The 11,328-nt window shown below is 41.7% G+C and overlaps 1 protein-coding gene across 1 annotated transcript in view; it reads left to right on the top strand.

Moving 5' to 3' along the window:
- The first annotated feature begins 579 nt into the window (after window positions 1–579).
- The window catches only part of LOC137281423 (uncharacterized), an 80,727-nt gene continuing 69,978 nt past the window's right edge, over window positions 580–11,328 (top strand). Inside the window, exon 1 of the mRNA XM_067812638.1 lies at window positions 580–737. Within this exon, the coding sequence (XP_067668739.1) occupies window positions 617–737 (121 nt within the window). The 5' untranslated portion in view covers window positions 580–616. The remainder of the gene's footprint in view (window positions 738–11,328) is intronic.

The raw sequence follows: 11,328 nt of genomic DNA, 5'->3' as shown, positions 1-11,328 counted from the left end.
ACTGTGGATTTCTGTGCATATGTTTCTCTCAGTGATGAATGAATTTCTTTTTATGTTTATGTCTTTTCTATTTAAAAGGCAAAAAGATGGGAAAACAACATACCCTAGCATGAGGTTACATCGTTAAATCACACAAAACTGAGACAAACTGTCATCAGGTCGGAAAGAAAAGTATGGAACGGTCAAATTCTTGTGTCAAATGAGAAGAAAGAGCTGATAAACACAAATAACTGTGTTTGTTGGGTTCAAGATGCGCGTGTGTGTGTGCGCTCTCATTAGCAATGTCACAACGAATTCGAGAAACCAGCTTGTGCGGGGAGCAGATGAGACAGAAGCCCCATCGAGAAAGCTTCACCGACACATGTCCGATATCTGATCCTTCGCAACAACAGAATGAAACGAGAGGAGGGATATTTTTAGCTCAGCGCCGATATTCTTGAACAAGAAGCAAACGCATGGCCTAACCGAAGGAGGGGCGAGAACTTCTCGTTTACCCGTTTCGCATGGAAAACTGAATTTGATTGGTTGAAATTATAACTGACAGGCAGCACGTGCTGGAAGACCCGCCCCTCGATTGGCAAACGTGTAGTTTGGATGATGGCAGAATGAAGGCAAAATGGTATTCGGTGATTGTAAAGTTCGGACACGGTCTGCGATGGAAAGACAAGGATTGTTTCCGTGTGGACTTGTAACAGTATTACTGACCTTGCTAATACAGACTGTGCAAGCAGCGAAAGGTAGGTGATTCATCTGCATTTCGCTTCTTCTAAATTTGCTACTACAGCCTCGTGCAAACGTTTACATTAAACCATGTGGTTTGAGGCAGGAGCGGTGATTACACGTTGTGCACCCACTTCACCTCTGCTGGCATCAAGCCTGCGGATATCGGAATAATGTCGACATTTTTTTGTGCTTCAATTAGCGCCAAAGAGTAGATATGGATTTTGTTGTAAAATGGCACTTTCAGCTGAACGCTTTGTGTTGCACATGTAAACACGTCTTCGACAACGGTTAGTGCACAGACATGTTATTACAGTGATGCATTTCCTCTATGACAGTTCCTTGACTGAAATAACAAATGTTTGTTTAAGTAACACGGATAAATATTTACTTATGTATTAATACACTGTTAGAATACAAAACTACCATTGACTAAGATATTTATGATTGTGTCAATGGGCGTTAAAAACTACCACCAAGGTATATACTGTCCCTGACGGGGTCTAAAGACTATCTAATAATATTTTTTGCCCCAGTGAGTGACATTAGTTGCCTTAGATGCCAGTGTTTTGCGTAACAAGCCCCTGAGAATTAACATACCATAATATAAGCAGCTTATTAACATTGCGTCTACTTCCAATGTGTTCTTTAACACACTGTTGTCTTGGACGGGTGTGTTTCATGCCACTGTATAATCAATAAACTTCGGATCTCGAAATTTGCCATATTCGGCTCTAAAGATCGCAAAATATACATGAAATAGTTAAGGATCCATCAATAAAATGCAAGACGAATCATTATTGTCAGAGTGATAGATCATCATGCACATAAAAAGACTTAAACGTCTGTCTGATTGAATAATAAAATCCTCTGCAAGCATCGGCGTCAGTAAACCAATTCCTCCATCTGGGTCATATGAATGAAAGTGCAAGATTGCATAAGACTTAATTCTGTTCTCATAAATCTCCCTGTGCAGCCCTTAACATTTATGTCGTCTTCTCTTGGTGTGAGGCTTTTGGACACCCGCGGTGAATTTCAAGCTCCCAATGTAATGCTCTTCTGAATCTGTTGCCAGAGTTACGTCCAATCTGTAGCTTTTATGTGATGATAAAAACTATTAAAACATCATCATCATCAACAACAACAACAACAACCTCCATAAAATCCCCGAGTGCCGGAGACGATCGTTTTGTTGTTGTTTCTATGAATCAATCACGTTGGTTCTCTTTGTAACACAACCTCTCCAACTGGTGGGTTGGTAAAAACACTGGCAACAGCTCATTCTCTGAACATATATAGACTTTTGATAGCAACAAATAAACCTATAAAAATTGAAAAGGAGACCCATTAATATGAGAACCTGACGAAATCTAGGCTTGCCTCACTTAGAGCTTCAGCATGGCAGGGAGGGCTTGGTAGTTGGGAAAACAATGTAGTTTCAGGCGAAAATACATGGGCATTGCACGGTTGAGAATGGAAACCATTGCTGTTTAGTCATATCTAGACTTGATGAAGTATCTAAGATATACATTAATAGTTTAAATGGTAATTTCTAAATGCCATAAATAACAGACTGAAGTCCTTAGAAATTATGTCCTCTTACCTAGACTTGCCTATTTAAATGATAGAATTACCATACATGCATGAGCTCAACATTCAGTACAACCATGGAATAAGGGCACGTCATATTCTGATGTTATGGGTAGGTGCTCGTTCTGACACTGGTCTCTCACTGGCACATTTTGATTATATGGAGGCAGTCGTGTTGAAATGTTGGCACTTTGGGCGAAAGCAACATTCACTCACTCAAACAACTAGTTGATACATAAGTAAGTATGGCATTTCACCTACAGCTTAGCAATGTCACGTCAGAGGATATCAGAGATGAGCTACATGCTTAAAGCAATGTAGGGAACCGAACACGGACGTTCTATGCAACGAGCGAACGCTTGAACTACTGCACGTCGTGATGATGTCCAGTCCACAAAATAAGCCAGAAATTAAATTACGCGCGGTACACAGACAGTAATCATCCACCATCCACGTATGTCGTGGCAGTTAATTGGTATGGGGAACTTAATAGCTATTACAGGCTGTCATCCTAACCCTGAAACACATTCCCCTTATGCCCAGTCCTTTCTGGGTAAGCCCTGTTGTACCAAGTACCGAAACATGGTGTTCACAGGGTCTCATTGACTGCACACGTCTCTATGGTAATACTTGATAGTATAACTGATAATTTCTAAAAAAGACATAAAACAGTCTGGGGTCAATACACTGTATTGTCCGCTTATCTAGTTGTCTCTTTGAAACATAGAAATACCATACATCCGTATGGTTAGCACTCAGTAACCCCTGGTATAGACGGCGTAAAACTATATACATCAGATGGCCATGTGATAACTTGCCTGTCCCTGTGTTCACACTATCAATCACTGGTCTGATCCAGACTCGATTATGTATTGGCCGCTGCGTATGACTGGAATATTGCAGAGTTGAATGTTAAACAACAAGGAGCAAATCAATAAGTTTGCTTCTTAAAAGACTACTCTCACAACGCCGCTTTTAGCAATATTCCAGTAATATCACTGTGGGGACATCAGAAGTGGGCTTCAGACATCCTACCCATGTGGGGAATAGAACCGGGTCTTCGGCTTGACGAGGGAACGCCTTAACCACTTGGCTACCCCACTGCCCAGGACAGGAACCGCCCCAATGGGGGCCACGTACGGCCGTGTTTAGATCAGCTATACACAAGGCTAGTGTCTACTAAAACGTTGGTGCCAATTAGTCTTTCGCCACCACGAAAGTTTATCAACACAGTGCCACAAGCATGCTGAAACAATCAGCCGTGAAGGACATTTATCACACAACAGTCTCGAACTTACGAAAAATGTAAACTTAGCTAGCGAAGCTGAAAGTATAGGGGAAGGAATGGGGAGGAGGGAGCTGTAGTTGGTTTGTGGAGGCTGAACGCCAGCCGCCATACACCTGGGGATGTACATCTGTCACCATGTCCATCGCGCGCCTGCTGAAAGAGGCGTCCTGTCCGTGCAGCTGTTATGTAAACACCGGCAACTTTCATCTATATCAACATGTGTGGATGTTTGGACGAAAGAGGCTCGTTTACTCACTTGGATCTATGTACGTGCGGATGTCTTAAAACATGGTACGATTAAAGCGACTGTTTCCACTGTTGATTTATTTCAAATCGTTAGAGGGAAATCGTAATCGTCCAGTTAATATTGGAATAGGTTCTGGTCGTCAGAAGAGAGGCCCGGGATGTCTTGGAGGATGTGACCCAATTCCAGTTCCACACCCACCCGATCACATAAACATTAGTGAGGAATGAAAATAAATATACGAACACAACGAGCAACGGAGGAAAAAGCACACCATCCCCAACCAAGCCCTTCATTTGTCCATGATCATTGTCTGTCTCACAGTCCTTGAACCATGCACATTATTTTCCCCAATGCCTAGCCCTCCCTGCAATGCTAAAGTCCAAATGACGCAAGTCTAGATTTCCCCAGGCTATTAATCTACCAGCTCCCTGGGGCTCCTTTACAATTAAAACTGGGATTATTTGTAACTAACAAACATATGATATATTCAGAGATAAAGCTTTGTCTTCCCACGATCAGTATCCTTTCTACAAGACATTGTAATGCCAAGGCCTTACTCAGTTAAATGGAAAGTGTCGATCGCGTTTTCGTTCCTACAATACCTGGTCAAATGGTGTTCACTCACCTTTCACAAGGTATTGACTTTCAACAATCGACACGAATTGTTTCTTCGTGAACTGTACAACTTGCCAAGTAGAACGTGTCTCGGGATCAATTTCCGGAAACGGCAGGCGTTGGAATTAACCGCTTATATAAAGCCTTCAATATATATTTAGATCATGTATCAAATAATCATTATAGCATGACATGTAGACGGACAACTCACAATCGCAGTTGACTGGTTTATCGACCTTGCGCATATTTGTAACATTGCCCTTAGATTTGACATGGAAACGCTGAGAGTTTATTGTTTTGCTGTTAAATTTTGAAAGGTAAGATAATTTTACAAAACATTCACATTTGCAGTCAGCAGGGGTCGTTTCAAATGAAATGAAGCCTTCACGCATGTGGAGTTTTAACAAGAAAGTCAACAGCACTGGAGATTTCATCGAAGGCATCTGACGTTGTGACTTAAGTTTCCATTTCTCGCTAGCGTTGTATTTCAGTTTTATCTTGAAATCTGCATATCTGTCACAAAATAACATGCAGATAATAACAGGAAGATTGGTCGTGATCGATGAGTGACACTATCTTTAAAATCTTGTAGGCGAAGTTACACACCGCAAGCAAATGTGATACTCTAGCTGGAAGTGTCCAAAGTGGATATGCTTTGTACAGCTTGTTATCGCCCCTGAAGACAAGCAGAACACTTAGGGTCTCTTGTACTACTTACTAGTGATCCCAGTTGTCTCCCTCTTGCGTATCCTAGGTAGGCGTTTTTATTCATTCTCACAAGTCGTTTGCTTGATATTCTAACTAGTTTTCATTGGTGCATAACCGTAGCTGTTTAGTGGTGCTTATGATGGGTGTAACTGTTCGTTATCAATCACCGTAACTAATTTCAATTAAATTGATTGCGGGTGGTTACGTTGCACGGGTCGTAACAATTCACAGTGCGGAGTTGCGACCCTTGGCAATGCAATGACCGTTCAATGGTTTGTTCATATCCCATGCGATCCTGATCACAACTACTGGTTCGACAGCACTGTCTCACATTGGGCACCCAAAGTGGTACACGTCAAAACTTACTCAAAGAAAACTCATTACTAAAAGTGACTTTGCTTAAGCAGCACAAAGGTCTGCAGTGAGCTCGACGTTTGCATCATTCCAGGTCACATTGGGTGAGTGAGTTTGGTTTTACGCCGCTTTTAGCAATATTCCAGCAGCATCAGAAATGGCCATCACTCATTTTACCCATGCGGGGAATCAAATCTTGGTCTACCCAGACTAATCAGATACACGTAGACCATGCAGTTGAGGAGTCGAGTATATTGTGCTTTCTTTGATCCGGAGGACTCAAGATATTTAAGATATCCCACACAAGGTTTACTATTATACAAAAAGCAAATTTAAGATGATATGGGGTGAGTGAGTGAGTTTCACAACGCCCTCAATGCTATTCCAGCCGTATGACGGCGATCTGTAAATAATCGAATCTGGATCAGACAATCCAGTATCCAGTGATCAACAGCATGACCATCGGTTTGCGTAACTGGGATACAATGACGTGTCAACTAGGTCAGCGAGCCTGACCATCGGGTCCCGTTAGTCGCCTCATACGTCAAGCATGGGCTACTGAAGATCAATTCTAACCCGGTTCTTCACGTGTCAAGCTGACATGGAGTTAAAACGGTGATACACCGGTGCAATGGCACTCATCTATACCTTACAGTGTCTCATGAAGGTCATTGGTGTTTCAATTCCATGATAGAAGCTTCTGGAACTGTTGTAGGGGGCATTTAGATAAAACTTTACGACTGTGATTGTCGTTGTAAAGTTTTTACATGTTTTGTGAAAGGTATCATCGTTAAACATGTTTTTTCCGATTCAAAACAGGAGTAGTAGTGAAGTAGTAGGGTTAGATTTTAAGATTTGCTTTTCTAAAAGAACATGTCATTTTCGAAATAAAGCATTTTTTGACTGTTTTCTTTAATATGAAGATGCTCCGATTGTACATTATATCTGGAAGAGGTAAATCTGATTAAACCCTATATGATTTTATCGTCTGTTAGTAATAAAGAAACCGTTCGTTTGAAACACTGACCGCAACGATTTCTCCCGGTATTTATTTTAGTGCAGAGAGCCCATGTCACGACAAAGAGATGCTCGTTCTTGAAATTCAGGAGAGACCAGGGATCGCTTATTTGTCTGATGATCCATAATCCGATGTGTATGGATCCGCTTGCCTCTAGACCGGGATCCGGTGATCGTCAGATTCATGCATGTGCTGGTGGCTTTGACCAACGCAGTACTATAACTAGCATCGGACCGGCTTCCTATACATCAAGACTAACATGAAGTCGCTGACGTGAACGTATGGTATGGTTTGTTTCGTTAGAAACATTATATTAATATATAACAACATCAAGCCTGTAGAATTACACACACTCTGCCTCACTGTCCCTGAACCACAATATTCTCTACTGCAATTCTAAGTTCTATATGAAGCAAGTCTAGAAATCTACAGGTTCTGAATCAAGACTTTTTAGTTTAAATGAATTACTTGTAACTATCAAAAGTATATATGTAGGACTCGGAAACATGACACGTTATGTAACAATAGAACAATCAAACCTGCCACGGATTAGGAATCCCGCCAATGATTAGAGACCCGAAACAGATATGAACCCTACATATATATCCAGAGGCTAAGCGTAGATCTAAATCTCTCACATCACAGAAGTTAACAGTTTAGACTTGCAAGAATTATCTGGTGTGTATTTGTTTCAACGGACGGGAATAACGATATTACTTCGTAACTTCGCAACTAACAAGTGACAAGATGAAACACGTCGCGAATTACGAACTGTAAGTGATATGTGATGCTGAAGGCCAACCAGATGTTGTTGCTAGGGTGTGAGGTTTCGGACCATGGTATCAAGGTAACTTCGACCTCTGAAGTCCCTGTCTGATGTATGGACAATGGCAGCTCGAAAATGAAGAGGAAGGCTCTTGATATTCGCCAGACCAGATCCCTATCTTAAAGTCTTTGAAGTATTTTTCTGGCAGTACTCCTGTCCGCGACTCTGGGAATCGCGTCTTAATTGTGCTTTTTCAATATCGTCTGTGTTTTGACTGTTGGAACAGACGAATAATCTACCAGTCTGATGTTTTAGCAGAGTCATCGACATACTGGGACAACATACTGGGACAACATACTGGGACGTTCGAAATAGAAACGGTAGACTAAGGCTTAGTCTCTGAATTTATATATATTTTTGATAGTGACAAACGAACTCATCTTAATTGAAAGGTAGCCCCAGGGAGACCAGAGATTCAGAACCTGAGAAAGTCTATAGACTTGTTTCATTTAAGGCTTTAGCACTGCAGAGAAGGCTTAGTATTAGGCAAAATAATGTGGTTCTGGGACCCTGAGACAGACTATAGAAATGCTGACATTATCTCCTTTAGTACTTCCGGTTAACGCTGACAGCTAGGGCGACTGAAATGTGAATAAGATTTATGGTTAAATGTTTGTTCTGTGAGATGCTGATATGGAAATATGTAGGTTGCACTATCTGTCATTAGATTTTTAAATATAAATACGTGTGACCAACAAACGGAAATTCGTATCAGGAAACTTCGCGGAGAGTACAAGAGCAAATACGTGGTTGATCCCGGTCTTCAGTGCGATTAGAGACCACGAAAGCGAGATCTACCGATCCTTAAGACAATACCGCAATTCATCATCGCACTTTCCGACTTTGAGAGAAAGTGCCACGAAGGTAGCCAGGAGTACCTGTCGTATTGAAGTAGCTATAAGGATAGCCGATTAAGTATCGCGTCATGGTTGTTCTTTACATCAATCACTGGATTGTCTGGTCCGGGCGCAGTGATTATCTGACCGGCTATATATTGCTTAGTGTTGCTAACTATAAGTCAGACAGTCAAATGAACAATTGTCATCTACACTGTCACTTTAGTAGAAAGTAAACCATCTCATGTACAGACAGACACATAATTAGTCGGTGATCAAACAAACGGGCCGCGGCAAATACGATTCTTTGTCGTTAATACTTTCTTTCTCTCCATTTGTATTTCTCTGTCTCTCTCTTGAGTTCGTGTCTCTCTACGTCTTCCCCCTCCAATAACCCCTCACATTAGCATAGCACCGCAAGCAATTGTGTTGGCTTAAGGATGCACTCAGACTTGGAAACAACCATTACTGCCTCTAAATCACCAAGTCAATAACAACCGATGTTTCAGTCACGCAGAATTCATTACCAAGAGCCTCGTAGACTAGATGCTCTATGACACAGAATAGGCCCATGTTGAACGCACTGCCAACGGTGTATCTGCAGTCGGAATTACTCTCCTTCAGTTAATATGACTGTAATGGCCGGAGTAAACAGCTCATTTTCTTCTGGACTGGCTAAGATTAGGGTATTGAGTTATGGGCGAAAGGAAGTCTTTACAGGATTATTTTCCTCTCAATGAGAAATACAATATTGTATTAATGCTGCACGGAGTTCTCCAGAGTCGATATGGGTTATCTCTGCTGGTTGTGGTGGTCTGCGAGGGAGCGTAATGTAATAGTCACTTATGTATGGCTGTATAATGTATGGTCGTAGGTGAATAATAGATATATCAAGGGTAACTTGTAACTACAGCTGCTCATGCCGATCCCTGCTGGTAGTGCTTCTACAACTGCTGCCAGCTGCGGCCACTTCGTCGTCTTCGTTTATAGTTGATACTGAAATCACAGGATTAGAATATTGCCCTTTAGTAACTCATGCTTTTCGTATGCAGCGACTAACGGGATCGGGTGGTCAGACTCGCTGACTTGGTTGACACGTCATCTGTTTCCAGTTGCGCAGATCGATGTTCTTTCTGTTGATTTCAGGATTGTCTGGTTCCGACTCGATTATTTACGGACCGCCGCCATATAGCTGGGATATTGCGGAGTGCGGCGAAAACTAAAATCTAAATGCACTCTCTGTCACTGATACTGAAATCATCCTAATATTGTCGACTTATTTGGACATGGGTATCTAACTAGCTGACATTTTCCAATATCAAGCATCATTAAGGCTGAAGGGGTCGATGTCGTCGCTGGTACTATATATATTCTTAGTCCTCCCACTTTTCTTTTCCACGTCTCCCTGAAGATGCAACTGAAACATGTAGGAGATCCGTGTCGTGTAATTATTTCAGAAACATAGTCTCATGACTTTCTTTATATATATATATATATATATATATATATATATATATATATATATATATATATATATATATATATATATATATATATCCCGAAACGGCGTGAAGCTGGTTCCGTTTAACTGGTATCGAATGGTATTTTGCTTCGCGAAATATTAGTTGCTTTGTGTGGTTGTTTGCTATATAATCCTGTATATATATATATCCCGAAACGGCGTGAAGCTGGTTCCGTTTAACTGGTATCGAATGGTATTTTGCTTCGCGAAATATTAGTTGCTTTGTGTGGTTGTTTGTTATATAATCCTGTCAAGTGCATGTAATAGACGCTGTGACAGAAAACGGCACCTCGCGGAATGGGTTCGTCTTTGCGTATGCTTCAGTACTGGGTTTGTCTAGGGTACGTACCTGGGGTACACACCCGTGCCGGCAACGACCCCTTCAGCGTTAACAACGGGGATAAACATACTGCTTCAAAACTACTTCAGATACTACGACGTCGAAGATGTCACTACCACCATTACTGATATTAATGCTACGACTGTTTGTTCCTGTACGTGTGTTGTAAGCAACCATCTTTACCTACCCTGTCTGTTCATTCTTCCTAACAACTGCTCTTAGATGTCTTATTTTATAGCACCTCATGCTTGGTTTACGAGCACATCGACCTGCAACCTCCAAACCTTCATAAAGGCGTCCACTCGTGCAGCTTCTGTTATCCTCTTCAAAGAAACATCCTTCGAGTGGCCATCTGTTGACCACATCTGGCCTAGCGTGGACACTAAACCACAATGACCATGACATAAATTGGCGTTAACGACCTGATTACTGTCTTAACACATCATAACAGATGACTCGCCGTCACTGCCCCTGGACTGGTTCCTCCGCTCACATGCGCAGCAAGTAACGCGCTATTAGATACATATCTTTGTGTAGCAGTCATGGGAATGCTTCTCGCGCATTTTCGGACAGATCTGTAATCTGGAAGCTCTGCAGACAACACAACAGACAAATTGAGTGTAAGGCGGGATTATGTTGTAGGCTAGGTATACAACAACATCGCGAGATCAGGGACATGGCAGAGCCGAAAATAACATGGGATGATGGGATGATTATTAATGCGTAAATGTAGGGTCATGTGTTGGGGCTTTAATGCTGTAAATAATATGAAACATCCGTCGTTGTTTGGTTTGATGCCTCGTGGCTTAGAGCGTGTTAGCCACGTCGTCTTAGTTTACGTTTACAGGAAGGAGGCAGTGGTTGTGTGGTTCGTAAGGGCAAGCTTGACTTGCTCGATCCTCTAAAGCAAAATACTTTTATATTTAGATTTCCAGATGTATATGTCTGTCTGTGTCTGTAAAACGTAGTGGTTTCCTCATGTGGATAAAATATATGGCTGCCATGTCATATTTAATGAGGGTCGGTGTGGTAGCCTAGTGGTACAAGCGTCCGCTCGTCTCACCGAATAACCGGGTTCCATTCCCCACATGGGTACAATGTGTGAAGCCCATTTCTGGTGCCCCCCACCGTGATATTGCTTAAATATTGCTAAAAGCGGTGTAAAAATACACTCACTCACTACTAGGTTTTCCTTAGCCTCATGTAGGGTAGTATTGTTTGTGGTATTAATGACGACAGTGTTGACAATGGTGTCTGTATGTCA

The sequence above is a fragment of the Haliotis asinina genome, chromosome 4 (assembly GCF_037392515.1).
Source record: "Haliotis asinina isolate JCU_RB_2024 chromosome 4, JCU_Hal_asi_v2, whole genome shotgun sequence".
Taxonomy (NCBI): Eukaryota; Metazoa; Mollusca; class Gastropoda; order Lepetellida; family Haliotidae; genus Haliotis; species Haliotis asinina.
Note: the sequence above shows the minus strand (reverse complement) of the source record. Positions and strands in the feature narration are given on the sequence as shown.